General features: G+C 56.1%; 1 protein-coding gene and 1 long non-coding RNA gene across 4 annotated transcripts; one reads left to right on the top strand and one right to left on the bottom strand.

The window, feature by feature from the left end:
* Positions 1-509: 509 nt before the first annotated feature.
* Positions 510-3,070, bottom strand: LOC147820977 (uncharacterized). Its single transcript, XR_015448006.1, has 2 exons — positions 2,886-3,070; positions 510-2,695 (listed from the first exon to the last, which is right to left on the bottom strand). It is a non-coding gene; the product is annotated as an uncharacterized LOC147820977 (long non-coding RNA).
* Positions 3,071-3,097: 27 nt separating this feature from the next.
* Positions 3,098-15,331, top strand: Carhsp1 (calcium regulated heat stable protein 1). Of its 3 annotated transcripts, none has more exons than XM_004864871.4 (4): positions 3,098-3,247; positions 10,850-11,020; positions 11,219-11,341; positions 13,206-15,331. In XM_004864871.4, exons 2-4 carry the CDS (start codon positions 10,857-10,859, stop codon positions 13,366-13,368), a joined length of 450 nt encoding a protein of 149 aa, XP_004864928.2. In that variant the 5' UTR covers positions 3,098-3,247; positions 10,850-10,856; the 3' UTR covers positions 13,369-15,331. The 3 variants fall into 3 exon arrangements, with proteins under 3 accessions (XP_004864928.2, XP_012921103.2, XP_012921104.2); XM_013065649.3 differs by lacking the exon at positions 3,098-3,247 and adding an exon at positions 4,407-4,962; XM_013065650.3 differs by lacking the exon at positions 3,098-3,247 and adding an exon at positions 8,808-9,383.
* Positions 15,332-17,042: the final 1,711 nt, after the last annotated feature.

Genomic DNA, 17,042 nt, shown 5'->3' with positions numbered 1-17,042 from the left:
GGGCCTTGCCTTGGCTAATTCCGGGCAAGATGCTTCCATTTCTTGTTGACATCAGAGCTTGTCTCTGGGGAGGTGGGATCCCATGGCTCTGCTGGGCTTTTAAAAAATGTATCGACATCTATCATTAAAGGCACCCAGATCAGCATGGGCTAGATGCATTTTCTTAAAATAAAACATCTCCTTCTGCCTGGCTGTACCCAGCCCCCAGACAGAGGGACAGAACCTTACTACATTTTGGAATCACACTGGTGTCCCTCCTGATCATGACCACTCCCACCTCCAAACAAGGGGCCCCACTTGTCTGGCTTTTATTTTATTGGTTTCTTTTTTTTGTACTGGGGATCAAACTCTGGACCTTGCACTTGTGAGGCCGGGGGTAGAACCACTGAACTAAATCCCTGGCCCTATTTTATTGGTTTTTAAAAACAGATCTCACTATGTAGTTCAGGTTCGCCTTAAACTCTCTGTGATCCTCCTACTTCAGCCAAGTGCTAGGATCACAGGTGTGCGCCAACATGCCTAGCTCTTCACTTGTCTTTCTTTTTTTTTTTTTTTGGTACCAGGGATCAAACTCGGGTCCTTGCGCTTGCTAGGCAAGCAACGGAACCACTGAGCTAAATCCCCAGCCCAGTTGTCTGATTTTTTTTTGAGACAGGATCTCGCTATGTAGCCCAGGCTGGCCACAAACTCGCCGCGATCCTCCTGTCTCAGCCTCACAAGTGCTGGAATTACAGGTGTGCACCACATCTGGCTGACCACAATTTTGGACCATTTGTTTCACCTCAAAAAGAAGCCCTGCTTGGGCTTGAGGGCAAATGCCTGTAGTCCTAGGATTCTGGGAGGCTCCCGCAGGAGGATCACAAGTATGAGCCCTGGGGATATCTGGGGATGCAGCTCATCGTCAAGGCCCTGGGTTAAATGCCCAGCAGAACGTGGGCTGTGCCCTTAGCTATCCCCCCCTGCATCCACAGCCACCTCCAGCTCTGAGCACCTCATCTTTCCATTTCCATGGCTTTGCCCGTGCTGACATCTCGTGTAGATGCCCTCCTATGAGCGCCCTCTTAGCGCCTTCCGTGCAGCATGTCCTCAAGGTTCACCATGTTGTAGCACCTACTGGCACTTTCTCTCCTCTTATGGCAGGATAATTTTCTGTTGTGTAGATGCACAACACTGTGTTTATGCCTTCCTCACCCGATGGACAGTTGGGCTCTCTCTGCTGTTCAGCTATGTGGAGAGTGCTGCTGTAAAAATCTCTGCGTAAGTTGGTCATGGTGGCCCACACACCTGCAGTCCTGGGTACTGGGGAGGCTGAGACAGGAAGACCACGTGAGCTCAGGAGTTGAGATTAACTTGGGCCATGCAGCAAGACCTTCGCTCAACAACAAAAAATCTGTACAGGTTAAGTTTTAATGTGGGCATGTTGTTAGGCTAGTTAGACACTAGCAGGACTAAAAGACAAGCAGAGGTTCAAAAAAGCATGCTCTACCAGCTATAGTGTTTTTGTTTTGTTTTGTTTGGTACCGGGGATCGAACTCGGGTCCTTTGGCTTGGCAAGGCAAGCATCAGAAACACTGAGCTAAATCCCTGGCCCCTATAGTTAAGTAAAGCAAAAAAGACCTCAACGTGTAATACATTTTTAATCATTTATTAGGTCTCAGATCTGAATACACAGGGCCTCTATTTCTAAAGCAGGGCACTGCCTTCCTGGTTGCCCAAGCCTATAGGGCCCAGCGGTATGGAAAAAGGAGTTCTTTGAAGAGCCCCCTGCCTTGTGCTGAGACCTGGTTTAAATTAAGAATTTATCTTTCCTAAGTTTCTCAGATGATTAAGGCCCTAGGGGGAACACTGACTACCTGAAAAGGACAGGGAGCATTTACCAATTCCAAAGTCACTTCTAAGCAAAACATCAGCAGCATCATAATCACCGCAGTTTCTTGACCTCCAGGTGTAACTTTTTTCCGATCAATTTTTATTTTTGTTAGTACATAATGATTACATTCATCGTGGGGAGGTGGTCCATGTTCATAGCACATTTTAATTCTTTTTTCATCCCTTTTCCCTCCCTCCCCCCTCCCTCCATCTCTAGGTCGCCTTTCCTTTTGCAAAAGATTTCTCTCCAGTCCGGGCGGGGGCGGGAGTGGGGGGTGGGTGTACCCTTGTCCTCCCGGGACTCAGCAGGCTGAGGCAAGAGGATCACCGGGAGTTCGAGGCCAGCCCGGGGAACATAGTAAGACCCTCTCTTAAACCAAAAATCATACGTCCCTATTTTCTATTATTTACCTTTTATTTTGCTCTTTCTTTATATTCTGGTTCTCTTGTCTAAGAGAAAACGTGTATATAAACTCGTGCGTCTCAGCACTGGATGGTCTCCAGGTGCATCCATTTCCCTGCAGTGTCTGGAGCTGATCCTTCCTGCCTCCGTGGCGCCGCCCACCTTCTCGCCTGAAGGCCTGGATCTCTCCCGACCGGAACAGCCGCGGGCTTCACCGCGGGTGCCTGGGGCCGCAGGGTGAAGAAGGCTCGGCCGGGAGCGAGGTCCCAGGGTGCTGGGATTTCGATCGGGGCTGCTCCCGACCAGCTGTGACCATGGGTGGGCCACCTCTCGCTCTGCCTCAGTTTCCCCTCCTGCAATGGGAGCAGGATCACTTACCTCCACAGAAGGACAGCGGAGTCAAGGGTGGCGTGGAAATAAACACTGAAAAACAAAAGCCCCCCCTTTAGGTTTTTTGAGACAAGGTCTCGCTAAGGAGTTCAGGCTGGCCTCAAACTTGCGGCGATCCTCCTGTCTCAGCCTCCCGAGTGCTGGGATTACAGGCGTGCGCCACTCCGCCCGGCTCCCCCTCGTTTTTGTTGCTGTTTTTTCGTTTTTCTTTTCCTCTGTTTACTTGTTTCCCTTTTGTCTTCGTCATTCCTTTATCTCTTTCTGCTCAGACGCAGGCGCCCCACTTATCCGCAGGTGGAGCGAAGCGCAGGTCGGGGCTGCGCCGGGCGTCAGCGGGCGGAAGAGACACGCATAGGAGCGGGGACCCGAGGCGGTCACTTTGCCGGGACCGGGCCGGCCCGCCCCAGCCCGGGGCCCACCCCCACGTCCCGGGCTGCGCTCGCCCCACCTCCGGTCCGCGGCCTCATTGGTGGAAGCCACGGGGGCGGGGCCTCGACACTCGGCCCCGCGGGCCTCTCCCCCTCCCCGGCCCGGCCCTGGCAGTCCGAGTCGAGCGGAGCGGAGCGGAGCCGTGCAGATCCTCAGGTAGGCGGCTGCTCGGGGCCCGGCGAGGCGCTGCCAGCCCGGGGCCCGCACCGGGGGTCCTCGGCCTGCTCCGCGCTGCGTCTGGGCTGGGCCCCCTCGTGGGGGTCTCTAGCCAGCGGCCCCTAGGAAACGCGCGGGCTTGCGGCCGGGGGGGTGTGGCAGCCCCGGGCCGGGCCGCGCTGCGGGGAGCGTTCCCGCTACCTTCCGGCTACCTGTTTGCCGCGCTGCCGGCCCCGCCCTGTCCCCGCGGTCGCCGGGCGGCCGGAGCGCGGGTGGAGTGACTAGAGGCGCGGGGGGTGAGGGCGGGGCGGAGCCAGCCCCGGGGCCCGGCGGCTCCAGCTTCGGCCCGGCTTGGGTGGAGGGGCCGCCGGGCGCGCTCCCGGGTGTTTGCCAGGCCCGAACTCTCCCTTCGGCCGCGCTGGCAGCTCGAGTCTGCAGGCCGGAAATGCAACATTTGTTTTCTTTTCTTTCTTTCTTTTTTTTTTTTTTAGGTACTGGGGATTGAACCCAGGCTCTTCAATCTACATTCCCAGCTCTTTAAAGAAAAATTTTTTTTAATTTTATTTTTGAGACAGGGACTCGCTAAATCACTTGAGTTGCCACAAACTGCTATTCTGCTTCAGCCTCCCAGAGTGCTGGGATTACAGGCACACATCACCTTCTCCTGCTGACTTGATTTTTGGTTTGGGGTTTTTGTGGGGTTTTTTTGTACTAGGGATCAAACTCGGGACCTTCTGCTTGGGAGGCAGGCGGCGGCAAAACTGAGCTAAATCCTCGGCACCTGCTGACTTGATTTTTAAAAAGGAAGACGGGGGCCAACGGTGGTGGCGCACATCTGTGATCCGGGCATTTGGGAGGCTGAGGCAGGAGGATCACCGCCAGTTCGAGGCCAACCTGGGCTCCTAGTGAGTTCAAGGCCAACTTGGACTGCCTAGCGAGACACTGTCTCAAAAAGTCAGTCAGTTAAACAAACAGAACTGGGCGCGTGGCTTTTCTGGGCTTGCAGTGGGTGTGTGTACTGGGGTCAGCGGGGATCAGCCGCTGCAGGTCGGAGGGCCTCGGTTTCAGAAGTGGAGGTGTCTCGGAGCCACTGCAGCAAACGAGGCTCGACTTTCCCTGGCAGGAGCGGGTGTGTGCACATAGAAGGAGCTGGCTGTCCGGGTGCTGAGGGAGACGTTAACGTATTTTTCCTGTTTGGACATTTAAGGCTCTGAACCTATTCTTGCCCTACTAATCTGCTCGCCACGGTGAAGCCAGAGGGAACTTGTGAGAACAGTTCAAACCGACTCCCCCTCCCTTCTTACAGTTGCCGCTGACGTCCCCATTCTTTGCAGGGCTTTCTTTCATCTCCCCACCGACCTCATCCGGGCTCCCTGAGGCCTTTGCCCCTTGCCCCTGCAGGTCCAGAAGACCTGTTTCTGCCGCCCCCACGCCGGCCGCTCCAGGGCCGAAGCGCGGTCTGGGGGCCACACTAGGCCCAGTGGGGGTCCCGGGAGGGTTTTGGCCTTTTTCGTTCTGCTGAGTGGCAGACAGGGCGTTTGGTTTTGGTTTGCGTCCCATCCGCGAGAACTAGAAAGGGAGGGAAGCGTTATTTCAGCGCCACCTTAGGCAGCGCAACCGTCGTGCACCGAGCCCACCCTGTGCTTCCACCGAAGCTGCGCGGTGACCACGTCTGCACCCCCCGGGACTCTGCACCTACGCTGCGCGACCAAGAAGTGAGGAAACAGAGGCAGGGAGCGGTGGGGTCAGTTGCCAGGGGTCCCCGAGGGAGTGGAAGAGCAGAGGCCAGGAAGCCCAGGAGGTTGAGGGAAAGAAAGCTGGGATAGAAGGACTGGGTGGGGTGCAGGCCAGGGGTCCCTTAAGGACGACTGCTGGGGGGTGACAGGCCGAGAGTGGGGTGTCCCTCGGACAGGGCTGCAGGGGCCGTGGGGAGTGGGGAGGTAGCGGTGCTGGGGGAGGAGTCGCCTGGTTCCAGGCCCCTGGGTCTGAAAGCTGTTCGGGAGGTTTGCTGTTTCCAGGCGCCGCTGGCCGGCGGAGGGCTCTCCCCGCCTCCCGGTCCCCCCTTCCAGTCCCCGCCCCTCATCACTCCAAACCCAGCTGTCCCTAGAACAATGGAGTGGAGTGTGGCCCTGGGCCGCCGGTGCTGCGAGGCTGCCGTCAACCTCTGTCGCTTCCAGGGACCCCTGGGCGGGGCTCAGACCCCCCCTCCGCCCACGCACCCAGATCTGCTGGGCTGAGGCTGGGGTGGGAACGCGATCGGACTGGGATGGGATCTCTCGAAGCTTACAACCTAGGATCCTCAGGGCAGGTGACCAACAACTCTGCGACCTTTCTAGCAGTCTTTACCTGGTTCCCAGTCTGAGCCTCCTCCTGTGAGCTGGGCCAGTTGATTGCTCCAAGCTGCTACTCTGCCCCAAAGGCCAGCAGCTGCCCTACTGGAAATGCAGACTCTCTGGGGCTGGGGGTGCTTAGCAGGCTCTGAGCCCTGGGCTCCATTCTAGGCACCGCCCATGAGTAATAAAAGGAAAGAGCTAGGGATGGGGGTTGGGACAGGGCAGGGGCTGGGGTCATGCCTGTAATCGCAGCACTGGGGAGCCTGAGGCAGGAGGATCTCCAAGAGTTTGAGGCCAGCCTGGATTACATAGTGAGTTCAGGGCCAGCCTCAACTACAAAGGGAGATCCTGCCTCAGAAAACCAAAAAAAGGGGAAAAAAAGCAGAATCAGAGCCCCACACCCTCACCTTATAGAATCAGAATCTTCATTTGAACAGGATTCCCAGAGATTGCTGGTGACCAAAGTGCAAGCCCTCTGTGCCTCAGTTTCCTTCTCTGTGAGATGAGAATGACAGCGGTACCTACGCTGTTGGGTTGAGGTGAAGATTATTCTAGTTCATGCTCCCAGCAGCCCACAGAGATGGCAGGTACAGTCCTTCTGCCCTCCCCTGCATGGCTGTTTTTTCTTGCTGCCTGCCCTGTCTTCCTGTAGTGTGGCTTTGTGCCCACCCTGCCCTCACCTCCTTTAGCAGTGGCCCAGCCCTGGACATCCCCCCTCCCCCCAAACGTCACGGAGCGCCCGAGAGCCCTGTGTTGCAGGCTTGGAGAGGTTCTGGCTTTGCCTAAGTGAAGCATCCGACCTGAACTGAGGTCTTGTCCCCTTCCTGTGCCCCTTTCTGCCTTCGAGAAGGTCTGGAGCAACAAGAAGGCAGCCGCAGGACCAGACCCTCTCAAAGTAGATGGCAGATGGAGCTGCTGGTGCCCCGCCTTTTTTGGACCAAGCCCCTGGATACTTGTCTTGGAGGCCCCTCACTGTGGATGTGGTTGGTGGGCAGGAGGGCCTGGTGGTTAATGGGGTGCTGTGTCCTCAGGTCCTCAGTCCCCAAATACGGCATAGGGGGGAGCTTTGGGAAGGCTGGGTTCTCAGAATTACTGGGAGGAGCTGCAGCTCTACGGAAAGTTTCCAGGCTATTTTAGGCGGAAGCCCCCTCTCCCAGCAGCTCTCGGGAGGCTGCCTGCCCGACACACCCTTCCCTGGGGATAGGCAGGGTAGGCGTGGCTTCCTGGCTCCCTCCCTTGGCTGGGCACTCTGTACTGGGGGCCGACTGGGGGGAGGTGAGTGGCCCACACTGGCTTCTAGAGGGCAGATGTGTGACTTGGCATAGGAGGCAGCGTGGGCCTAGCTGTGCAGGCCGGGCATGGTTCCCCTGGCTGATAGTCAAACCTGTGCATGCCATGGGTGTGTGCACACAGCCGTGAGCAGATACAGTCTCATGATCATTTGCACAGAGCCCTCCCCTGCATACGTGTACACACTGAATGGGACATGGGGTCTGAGTTGCAGGCAGAGCCCCCTCCTGGCCTGACCTGGAGCCTCCTGCCCCCTGAGCTTCCAGGGCTCCTGCCCCTCACGGTGGGAATTGAGGTGCTAGGGCTCCCAGGCTGTGCCTGGAGTTGCTGGCAGTGCTGACCTGCACAGGCTGGGCTGGGCCCTAGCCCGCATGGCCTCCCAGAGGCTGCCTGGATGGTGCCAAAGGGGGCGGCACTCCACCCCCACCCCGGTCACTAGCATGCTGTGCCTCAGTTTCTTCCACTGTCCTGAGTGTGAGTCCAACACAGGACACATCCAAGCAGGCAGCAAATGTGGCAGGGCTGGGGCGCATACTGGAGACCGTGTGAACTGAAAGGATTGGGGCTTTGGTCCTTCCCCCATCACCCCGAGAGCCGAGGCTGGGCCTTGGGGATGTAGAGGGGCCCCAAGCTGCCCACAGGGCCCTCCCCACCAGCAGGCGGGGGCTCCTTCCATTGTCCTGTCTGGGGGACTGGGTGTATTTGGGGCACGAGCGGGTTGGGCACAGAGAAGGGGTCCCCAGTCTAGGCCTGTTTAACTGCCTGGGAAGAAGTGGACACCTCCGAAGGTGTGACAGAGAGGGAAGTGTGGAAAACAGGAAGACACGCTGGAGGCAATGGCATGCTCCTGTAATTCCAGCCCTTGGGAGGCTGGGGCAGGAGGGTCTCTAGCTGGAGGCCAACCTGTGTTACCTACGTATGCAGTGAGGTTCTTTCTCACCACCCCCCCAAAGAAAACAACAGAAAAGGAGAAGACAGGACGGTGGCAATGATGATGACAGCAGTGATGCAGTGCTTCCTGGGTGCCCCGCCCTCCTCACCTCACTTCCTGTCTCAGCTCCTTCCCCACCCCCATAACCCCCTGCTGAGCTCAGGCCCTGCAGCCTCCCTGCAATGCTCAGGTGCCTGGGTTCTTTTCAGGCCAGTACTGGGGACTGGCCCCAGGGTCTTGTGCACACTAGTCAAGTGTTTTAGCCACTGAGCTACACCCCAGCCCTTTTTAAACTTTGAAACTGAGTCTTATTAATTTGCCAACTCTGGCCTCAATTTTGCAGTCCTCCTGCCTCAGCCTCCTGAGTAGCTGAGACTGCAGTGTGGGCCATCGTGCCCAGGTTAAAATGGACAATTCTTTCTCACTGTTCCAGTCTCAGCTCACACCCTCATACAGGTGCACCCCAGCCCCCATTGCTTTTTTATTTTACTTTTATTAGTACATTTATTTTTCTTCTTTCCTGTGTTGGAGATCGAACTCAAGACCTTGCACTTGCAACCGCACCACTGAGCTAAATCCCCGGCTCCTTATTAGTACATGTTTGCCATACATAATGATTACATTCACTGTAGGCAGTTGGTGTATGTACACAACACATTTCAATTCATTTTTCCCCTTCCCTCCACTCCCCTTTTATTTTTCTAGTGTCACATTCATTTATTTAGCTTCTAAGGCCTTATAAAGTTAATTATCACATATACAGATAGAAAACCAGACTAATAGGCCGAAGAACATAGAGACAACCCCATTGCCTTTATATCCCCCCCCCCCGCCCGTTAACAGGCCTTTGGGCAGTTGGTGCATTTGTCTACCCATTTATTCTCTGCTTCCAGGCTCAGCCTGGTATATCCAGGAGCATGAACAGGGCCCAGTGCTGGGGCATGTATTTGCTGAGTGACTCAATGATGAGAGTTACAACAGAGCTGACAACGCTTGCTTGTTTTGGGACAGATTGTGCGCCCAGTGCTTAGCATGTGTTATTTCCTTTCCACTTCATAACTCTGGTGCGATGTTGGGACTATTTCAATTCCCGTTTACCAGATGCAGCACCCGAGGCCCAGATAGGTTAGGTAACTTGCTCAAGATCACACAGTTGGCATGGGCCGGGGATTTAGCTCAGTGGTTCCGCCGCCTGCCTTGCAAGAGCAAGGACCCGAGTTTGATCCCCGGTACCAAAAAAAAAAGGATTACACAGTTGGCAAGTGGTAGGAGTTGAAGTCAGATGTGCTGACTCCAGGAGAAAAGAGGGAAGGGGACTGGTTAGAAGGGGGAAGGGCAGTTCCACACTCCGCCTGGGTGTCCCCAGGTCACCGAGGTACCACCTATCGTCCTGGGAGGCTGGCCCTCCTCCTCTGGCCCAGCCTTCTTCCCAGAACTCTGGGCATGGAACATTCTAGGCTCTATGACCTGGGCTGGTGGGTTGTGCTGTGCTCGGAGTGTGAGCCCAGTGGCAGGGCCTTTCAGGGGCTCCCTGGACTTGGGGTCTTGCTTGGCTGCAGCTGCAGCTGCAGCTGAGAAGAGGGTGAGGAGGTAGCTAGGTCACCTCCAGAGGGCCAGCAGAGAGGGCTGCCCTTTCCCCGGGACTGGAGGACAGCCTGGTGTGGGGGAGCCGGGGCGGGGGCCAGAGCAGGGACACAGTGGGTTGATGGCTTACTATAAATGAAGGTGGCGCTGGGTCCAGGGTTGCTAGAGATGCCTGTTTTTTCAAAAGTATCTGGAATCGAGACTTTCAGGCAAACACCTGGGGTATTTAAAAGATCGTTGGTCTTATTCCCTTCTCTCCTCTTCTCCTCTTCCCCTCCCCTCCCCTCTCCTCTCCTCTCTTCCTCTCATTCTGGGGATTGAAGCTAGGATCTTCACACTGAGCTACATTTACAGTCTTTAATTTTTATTTTGAGATAGTCTTGCTAAGTGGCCACATTGCTGGGAGCTGGGGTTGAACTTTTTTTTTGGAACCAGGGTTCAAACTCAGGACCTTGCACTTTCGAGGCAGGTGGCAGCACCACTGAGCTAAATCCCTGGCCCTGGGCTTGAACTTTTGCTCCTCCTCCCTCCTGCTTGGATCAGAGGCACTGGCTACCTCGACAGCCTGGGGAGCCACATCCAGCCTGCCTGAGGCTGCCTAGCCCTGCCTGGCTGGTGCACTTGATGAGGCTCTGGGTTCAAGCTCCTTCCCAGGCCCCGCACAAGGGAGTCCTCATCCCCAGCCTGGCAGACTCTGCATGACACCCACCCGCTGTCCCCTTCATTTGCAAAAGCCCTCAGTCACTGAGGGCCTCTGACACCTGGGGCCAGGCAGCTGGCATCTTCCTGTCCCTCGGTGTCCTTGGAGGATCTAAGGAGGTCCTACTCTGGAGGACATGGGGATATTGCTTTAGGCAGAGGCTGTGGATTCCTCCTAGCCCTCCTGCTGGGCCTGGCCAAATCCCAATTCGTGTTAGGGGTCAGGTGTTAGGGGTTATGGAGAGAATTCACTTTCTTTTTGTGTTTTTTTTTTTGGTACCGGGGATCGAACTCAGTCCTTGTGCTTGGTGCAGCAGAGAACGAAACCACTAAGCTAAATCCCCGGCCTCGAGAATTCACTTTCATAGAAGGGATGGGTGACTGGGGTGGGTGGAAATGTGTTGTGCAGCGAGCATCTGGCAGCCTTCGAAGTGCCCCTTCCCCTTGGGGCTCAGGTCACCACTAGGCCTCCCAGGCCTGGGAATGGTCTGTGACACCCCCTCAGGCATCCACACTGGGTCCTTGAGCTTCCTGAAGTCCTCCTGAGTATGTCCAGATCTGTGCTGGGCACTGGGGACTAGGGGATGTCCTTGTAGTAGGGGCTACCTGGTATTTTCTTGCAGACCTTCAAGCCTGAGTGGACACCTGACCCAGCGGGGTGTGGGTGCAGACAAGGTGACCTCATCGCAGCCAGCCTCAGCCTGTGCTGGGCAAGAGGCAGGAGTGTCCCACATGCTGAGCCCTGAGTGCCCTGTCTCTCTCTAGGTCAGCAATGTCATCGGAGCCTCCCCCACCAGTGCCTGCACAGCCCCCCACTCACCAGCCTTCGGGGGGGCTGCTGGACACCCCTCAGGACCGAGAGCGCTCCCCATCCCCGCTGCGGGGCAACGTGGTCCCAAGCCCCCTGCCCACCCGCCGGACAAGGACATTTTCTGCGTGAGTCAGGCTGCCTGGGATCAAATCCTCACATGGGCTCCTGCCTGAAGCCATAGAGCTGCTGTACTAAGCTGTGTGCCTGGGGGAGTCTGGGGTAGTGGCAGGGCCTGGGTGGGTCAAGTGGGGTGTGCCGTGGGTGCGTGGAGAGTGGGTTTCTGCCTTGGAGGCTGCGGTCCCTCATGCCTTCTCCTCTGTCAGAACGGTGCGGGCTTCCCAGGGCCCCGTCTACAAAGGAGTCTGCAAGTGCTTCTGCCGGTCCAAGGGCCACGGCTTCATCACCCCAGCGGACGGTGGCCCCGACATCTTTCTGCACATCTCTGAGTGAGTCCACCCTGGGCCGGGCAGGCACGGCCTCACTGACAGCATGTGTTAGGACTTGTGTGAGGCTGGGGCGACGGTCCCCGAGTGAGTGACGGTGGATGTCTGTGGGGTTGTGGAAAGTGTGGGTGTTTGTGTGTGTGCGTGCGCGCGCAAGTGCCACGCTGGGCGCCTGGGGTACACACACAGCCAAACCCGTGGAAACCAGGAGTGGCAGAACTGCTCAGTATGATTGGGGTCATGTGTCTGGCTAATGGGAGGGGTGTCCCTGAGTCAAGGGTGCATGTTGGCCTGGGAGCTGTTTCCTGCCCTCATCCAGGGAAGGTGGCCTGGGGGGACTGGAGGCTGGCAGCCCCTCTGCTCCAGGAAGGAAGTTTGGGGCGGACCCTTTCTCCTGCAGCTCACTTACTGAAGTCCTTCCTTCCTGAGTGTCAGGAACCACCCCCTCCTGGCGCAGGATGGGGCTCACAAATCCTAGGGGTTGGAGGGTGCCCAGTGTCCTGCAAGTTACCTTTGGTCTCCTGGGCAGCCATCTGATACAGGGCCCAACACCCCTCTTTGGCCTGAGCACCCCCTTTTTTTGGTGCTGGAGATCAAGCCATGCTAGGCAAACCCTCTACCACTGAGCTACACTCAGCCTGCACCCCCAGCCTTTCAGGCAGTGGCAGGCAAGTTCCCACTCCGCACAGCAGACCTGGCAGTCAGAGCCTGCTGGGCCTGGTGGCACATGCCTGTAATCCCAGCTATTCGGGAGGCTGAGGCAGGAGGATTGTGAGTTGAAGCCCACCCTGGGCTACTTAGTGAGACCGTTTCGAAATGAAAAGTAGAAAAAGGGGTAGGCAGGTGGCTCAGTGGTTTAGCATGCCCGGTTTCAATCTACAGCACAGAAAAATAAATAAATAAAAAGAAGGTCCTGTTGCACATCTCTGCACACTGGGAGAGTTGCCCTCCTTTGCCCCTACTCTGACCTAGCCGTTCTCTTTGAAAGGCCCCTGTACAGTGCACCCATGAGAAAGATGCTAGCGTGCTACATTTTGTGTGTGTGTGTGAACACATATGTGTAAGTGTATTTCCACACTGCCTCTTCCAGAGAGGATTTGTGGTGGTTCCCAGAGACTTAGGCAATGTGCTGTGAAAAGTGAGTTGGTAAGGAATGTGTGGTTCACCGAGGACTGGGCTGCAGGTTTATTCCTGAGCTTCCTGGTGGCACATCAAAGAGGGAAACGTTGTCAGTCTAAGATTCCCTGATTCAGACGAACCAGCTCTGGGGGAGCTAAGGGTTTTTTCCGTTGGGCTGTCATCAAGGGGCATCAAGGCACCAGTCTCACTGAGATGGTCTGGTCTTGCTAGGGATGGTCACAGGCAGAGGACCCCTCTTAGAACTAGCTTGAAGAATAACAGGGACTTTCCTTGAAGGATTCAAGGAGTATCTGGAGAATTGAAGGTCAAGGCTGTGTCCAGTTCCTGGGACTGGGGCCGTGTGGTGGAGGGAGTGCAGGAAGGCTTGCTGGGTGTCTCTCCTCCCTGATAGCAGCCCTGTGCTGGCCTCCCCTCCCTGCCTCCCCTCAGCGGGCCCCGCCTCCACGTTTAGTTTGATGCTCTGAGCATCCCCAGGTGCCTGGGCTGTCTGGGCCCCAGTATCTGAGCCCCAGGGAAGAAGCTGATGGGACCCTGAGGCTGGGAGCAGGTGGTGGTGGCTTCCAGAGGGAGGACAGGAGGGCCAGGTCCTTGGAGTGGGGTTCTGGGTGGTCAGTCAGATGGGCCTCCACCATGGTGGCCCTCTGCCGAGCTGGGTGTTGGAGTCTCGGGCTGGACCTCTGAGGGCTTTCCTGCCGAGAGCACTGACTGTTTTCCTCCCTCCCCCTAGTGTGGAAGGGGAGTACGTCCCGGTGGAAGGTGACGAGGTCACCTATAAGATGTGCTCCATCCCGCCCAAGAATGAGAAGCTACAGGCTGTGGAAGTGGTCATAACTCACCTGGCACCAGGCACCAAGCACGAGACCTGGTCTGGGCACGTCGTCAGCTCCTAGGAGTCCCAGGAGCACTCCTCCTCCTGGGCTTGGGGGAGACTTTGGGAGGAGGCGGGGCCATGATGGAGATGACATTCTCCTGCACAAGATGGGGTTCAGGGGTGGGACATGGTCCCTTTCAAGTATCCCCTAGAGGAAGGGGACCTGAGGGCAGGCATGCGGTGCTCTCGGCCACCAGCACAGCCTCCACCATCATCTCAGCAAGTTCTTGCCATCTGAAAAGCATTAAAGGCATTTGAAAAGGCGAGGCACCCCTAGTGGCTGAGCAGAGAGGGTCCAGCCCCAGCCCAAGGGGTGGGTTGGAGGTGGTTTTTCCTCAACTGCCTGGAGCCCCTCTTCTCCATTTCTTTGACTTAGAGGCTAAAAATCCCCAGATCTGTGTGGTCCATAGGGGGTGACTTCCCCCCAGTGCCCCCCCCATCTCTGCTGGGGTCCGGGCAGAGCAGTTTGCTAATTCTCTGGTTGGCTGTAGGGGATCTGGCTTGTGGGCATGGGGGGCTTTTGGATTGAGAGACTTTGCTTTTTGGTGCCTTGCAATGGGGCACTACCACCACCTGTCTAGGAAGACGGTGCCTCTAGGACAGTGTTGGCGAACCTTTTAGAGCTTTCCGTGATACAAACAGCCCGCTGTGGAACGGGTGCCATAGGTTTGCCACCACTGCTCTAGGAGCTCCTGCCAAGGGCCTGCAGTGCACTGGGCTTTTCCACATCTTTCTGGTGAGTGGTCCCCCTCTGCAGCCATTGAGAACTTGTCATTTAAGACACCACTTTGGGGTGGCCATGGGGGTGGATTAGAAGAGGCTGTGGGAGGAAGGCTTGTGGAGAGGGGCAACTTTGTTTCAAGAACAGAACTTTCCTGATCTAGAAGAGTAGGTATAGGTAGCATGTGTTCTGATACCCAGATAAAGTTAAAAGTTGGAGAAACATGCTTTCAGTGGTGGTGGTGGTTTTTAAATGCTTAGTTTTTGGGTTTTTTAAATAACAAAGCTCTCTTCCCCAGAGCCACCTGATAGATCCTTAGGATTTCTTTTGTAGTGGTTTGGTTTGACTCTAGGTGTGATTTGAAAATAGTTGGGCAGTATGTTTTCAAATTCGTGGCCTAAACCAGTTAAGGATTCGCTTGTCCATGCAGGGGGGCGGGCCTGTGAAATGGCTTGGTGGGGGGGGCTTGAGGATGGGAGGGTCATTTTGATGCCGGAAGCACTGACAGCCTCAAGTGTCTTACTTGGGGTGTGTTTGGCCTACCTGATAAGGCTGTGTCTGAAAGGGGATGGAGGGCTAGAACCTTTCTGCTTCTAACTGGTGGAGCTGTTATAAGTGTGTTGGTTGGGTGTGTGCGTAAGTTGCTCATTTTTTGTTGCCTGTGGTGCCCCTTGAAGGATACCATTCCCTTCTGTGCTGCCCTCTGCAGGCCCCAAGGTGTCCTTTTTTCTGCTGGGTCAAAGGTGGCCTTGGTGCCTCCCCTGTGGCACCTCCCTTGAGGCCTGTGTTTGATACAGACCGCACACCCAAGCCACTTCTGCCGAGAGGGCTGAGGGCTCCTGAGGTTGAGAATCTTCAGTCGCCTCCTTCCTTCCCCCAAGCGTCTGTATTGCTTTGTTTTTGCCTTGGCATCTGGTCACTGTGACCTGCAGTGGCCCCTACACTGGTGTCCCAGTGGACTGGGCCCCACAGTGAGCTTGGGAGCCACATTCTTCTGTCAGTGACCTTTGGATTCTCTCATTTGGCAGAATACTTTGTCAACAGCTTTCTAGGTGACCACACTTTTTCAGTCCATGAGTATTCTAGAACTGCAGGATATGGGAGCTGAAAGAGATATGCTCTGCTCTCACTCGGAGACTCCATTTACTGACGGGGAGGGACTCAGGGTGCTGGGGGATGGATCTGGGAACAGACTGCAGGATTCCCAGATTCAGATCTTGCTTCCCAATAGCCACTTTTCAATAAACTTTGTTTTGTGTAAGGCTGTGTGTTTGTTACCACGGAGGCTGGCTTGCCAAGAGCTTTGCTTGTGGGCCAGTAGGTCAGGGACCCCCCCTCCCCCCATGAGGTAACACCTGCTTTGCAGTTCCTTTTAAAGGAACTGAGAATTCACGTTTCTTTAACTGGTAGTATCAGCATAGGAAAGCTGAGCAGCAGGAGGTGGCCCAGGCATGGTAAACAGCATGGGCTCTTGGGGAGTGGATAAATGCCCAGTGGTGGTGGTCAGGATGTTGTATGGATGTGCGGTTTCCCAGTCAGCCTGTGGTGAAGGGAAGGATTTGCAGGTGCAGACCATCCCATCCCAAGGCATTCATGCCTCAGATGTCTTAACAGGTGAGGCTTTCCAGACACCGGGTGGCTGGGAATGGAGACAAGGCTGTCCCCACCCTCAGGGAGGTCCGGTCACAGCGGGAGGGTCCCATCATGTGCTCTTGAGGGAGGAACATCAGTCTGCTATGGGGCAGGGGACCAAGGGCAACCAGGGCCAGGTGGGGACATGTGGCAGTCCAAGGCACAGGGGACTGGAGTGTGGAGGGGTGACGGCAGCCGCTGCTCTGGGAGGGACTTTGTGCCTGGCAGGAAAGGTTTTGTCCCAGCCAGTGTTTCCCAAGGGAGAGGGACAGAGATGGGCGTTTTTATTATTCACAATGATCTTCAAAGTGTATTGGGAAAAATCATAACCAGACCATCAAACCTGTGTAGACAGAGGCCAGAGTGGGCCTTTAGCTCCAAAAGCTAAGATGAGCTGACTTACTACACCAAAACTAGGTGGGCCTGGAAGACAGACGCTTGGTAAGCCAGCTTGGGTGAAGGAAGTGGAATTAGTTCTAGAACTCACTTTGGGGTGCTGTGGAGCCAGGAGGCTGGTTGCCTTTCCTTGGGGTGAGTAGGGCCCAGCCTGGCTGGGGCTAAGATGGGGGGGTGTGTGGGAGTGGGAGGAGGAAGAGGAAGCAGTCCTCAGGAAGTGATTCAGGGCACCGGCTGCCCAACTTGTCTTTCCTCCAGTCACTCCGCTGGTGACCTCACAGTGGGAGGCTGGTACTGGGCATCAGCTGACCCGGGTCCCTACCTGCCTCCCTCCCAGGCTGGCCTCTCTGCCCTCCAGGGTTTAGCTGTTCCCCTGAGGCTGCTGGAGCCCTGGTGACCTTGAGTCCAAGTCTGCTTCAGTGGTGCTGGCAAGGGTGACTGACTTTGAACAGGCTCAGGCTGGCTTGGGTGCAACCTCTGTGGCGGCTCCTTGCTCAACTTGCATTTAAATTTGTGATAGTGTCTTTATCCCGCCAAGGGTATGACTGTACCACCCCACAGGGCTCCTGGAGGCTTTGTGAGTTTCTAATCACGCACACACTGTTCAGAGTGCTGAACAGAGTACTGAGATCATTTCCTTTAGAGAACGTGTCTGGTGGTGACTGTTCCACCTGAGATAAGCACCAGCAGGCCTTGAACCTGGGCTGCTGCTCTCAGCTGGCTCAAAACACACCTGGCCCTCAGCTCCTGTGAGGTGCCAGCACGCAGTGCACTCATGTGGCCCAGCCATCACCACCAGGAAGCCGTTGCCGGTAGTCCCTGGGAGCATGGGACTGGGACAGAGCCCAAAGTCCCGTTCAGGTGGAAGGGGGTAAGTGGAGAAAATTGAGGCAATGCAGAGGGGGTGATCTGCTCCACCTCCACTTACAAGGAAGGTAACTAGG

This window comes from Heterocephalus glaber, unplaced genomic scaffold (assembly GCF_053883595.1).
Source record: "Heterocephalus glaber isolate CG9 unplaced genomic scaffold, H.glaber_assembly_v1.0 deba00001781, whole genome shotgun sequence".
In the NCBI taxonomy this organism is placed as follows: domain Eukaryota; kingdom Metazoa; phylum Chordata; class Mammalia; order Rodentia; family Bathyergidae; genus Heterocephalus; species Heterocephalus glaber.
The sequence above is the reverse complement of the archived record's forward strand: the minus strand, read 5'-3'. Positions and strand labels throughout refer to the sequence as shown.

Excerpts from the sequence above, each read along its gene's own strand:
- Carhsp1 (XM_004864871.4), top strand. The coding sequence starts at position 10,857 with ATGTCATCGGAGCCTCCCCCACCAGTGCCTGCACAGCCCCCCACTCAC. Across the intron at positions 11,021-11,218 it reads CGGACAAGGACATTTTCTGC|AACGGTGCGGGCTTCCCAGG; the intron begins GTGAGTCAGGCT and ends CTCCTCTGTCAG. Across the intron at positions 11,342-13,205 it reads ATCTTTCTGCACATCTCTGA|TGTGGAAGGGGAGTACGTCC; the intron begins GTGAGTCCACCC and ends CCCTCCCCCTAG.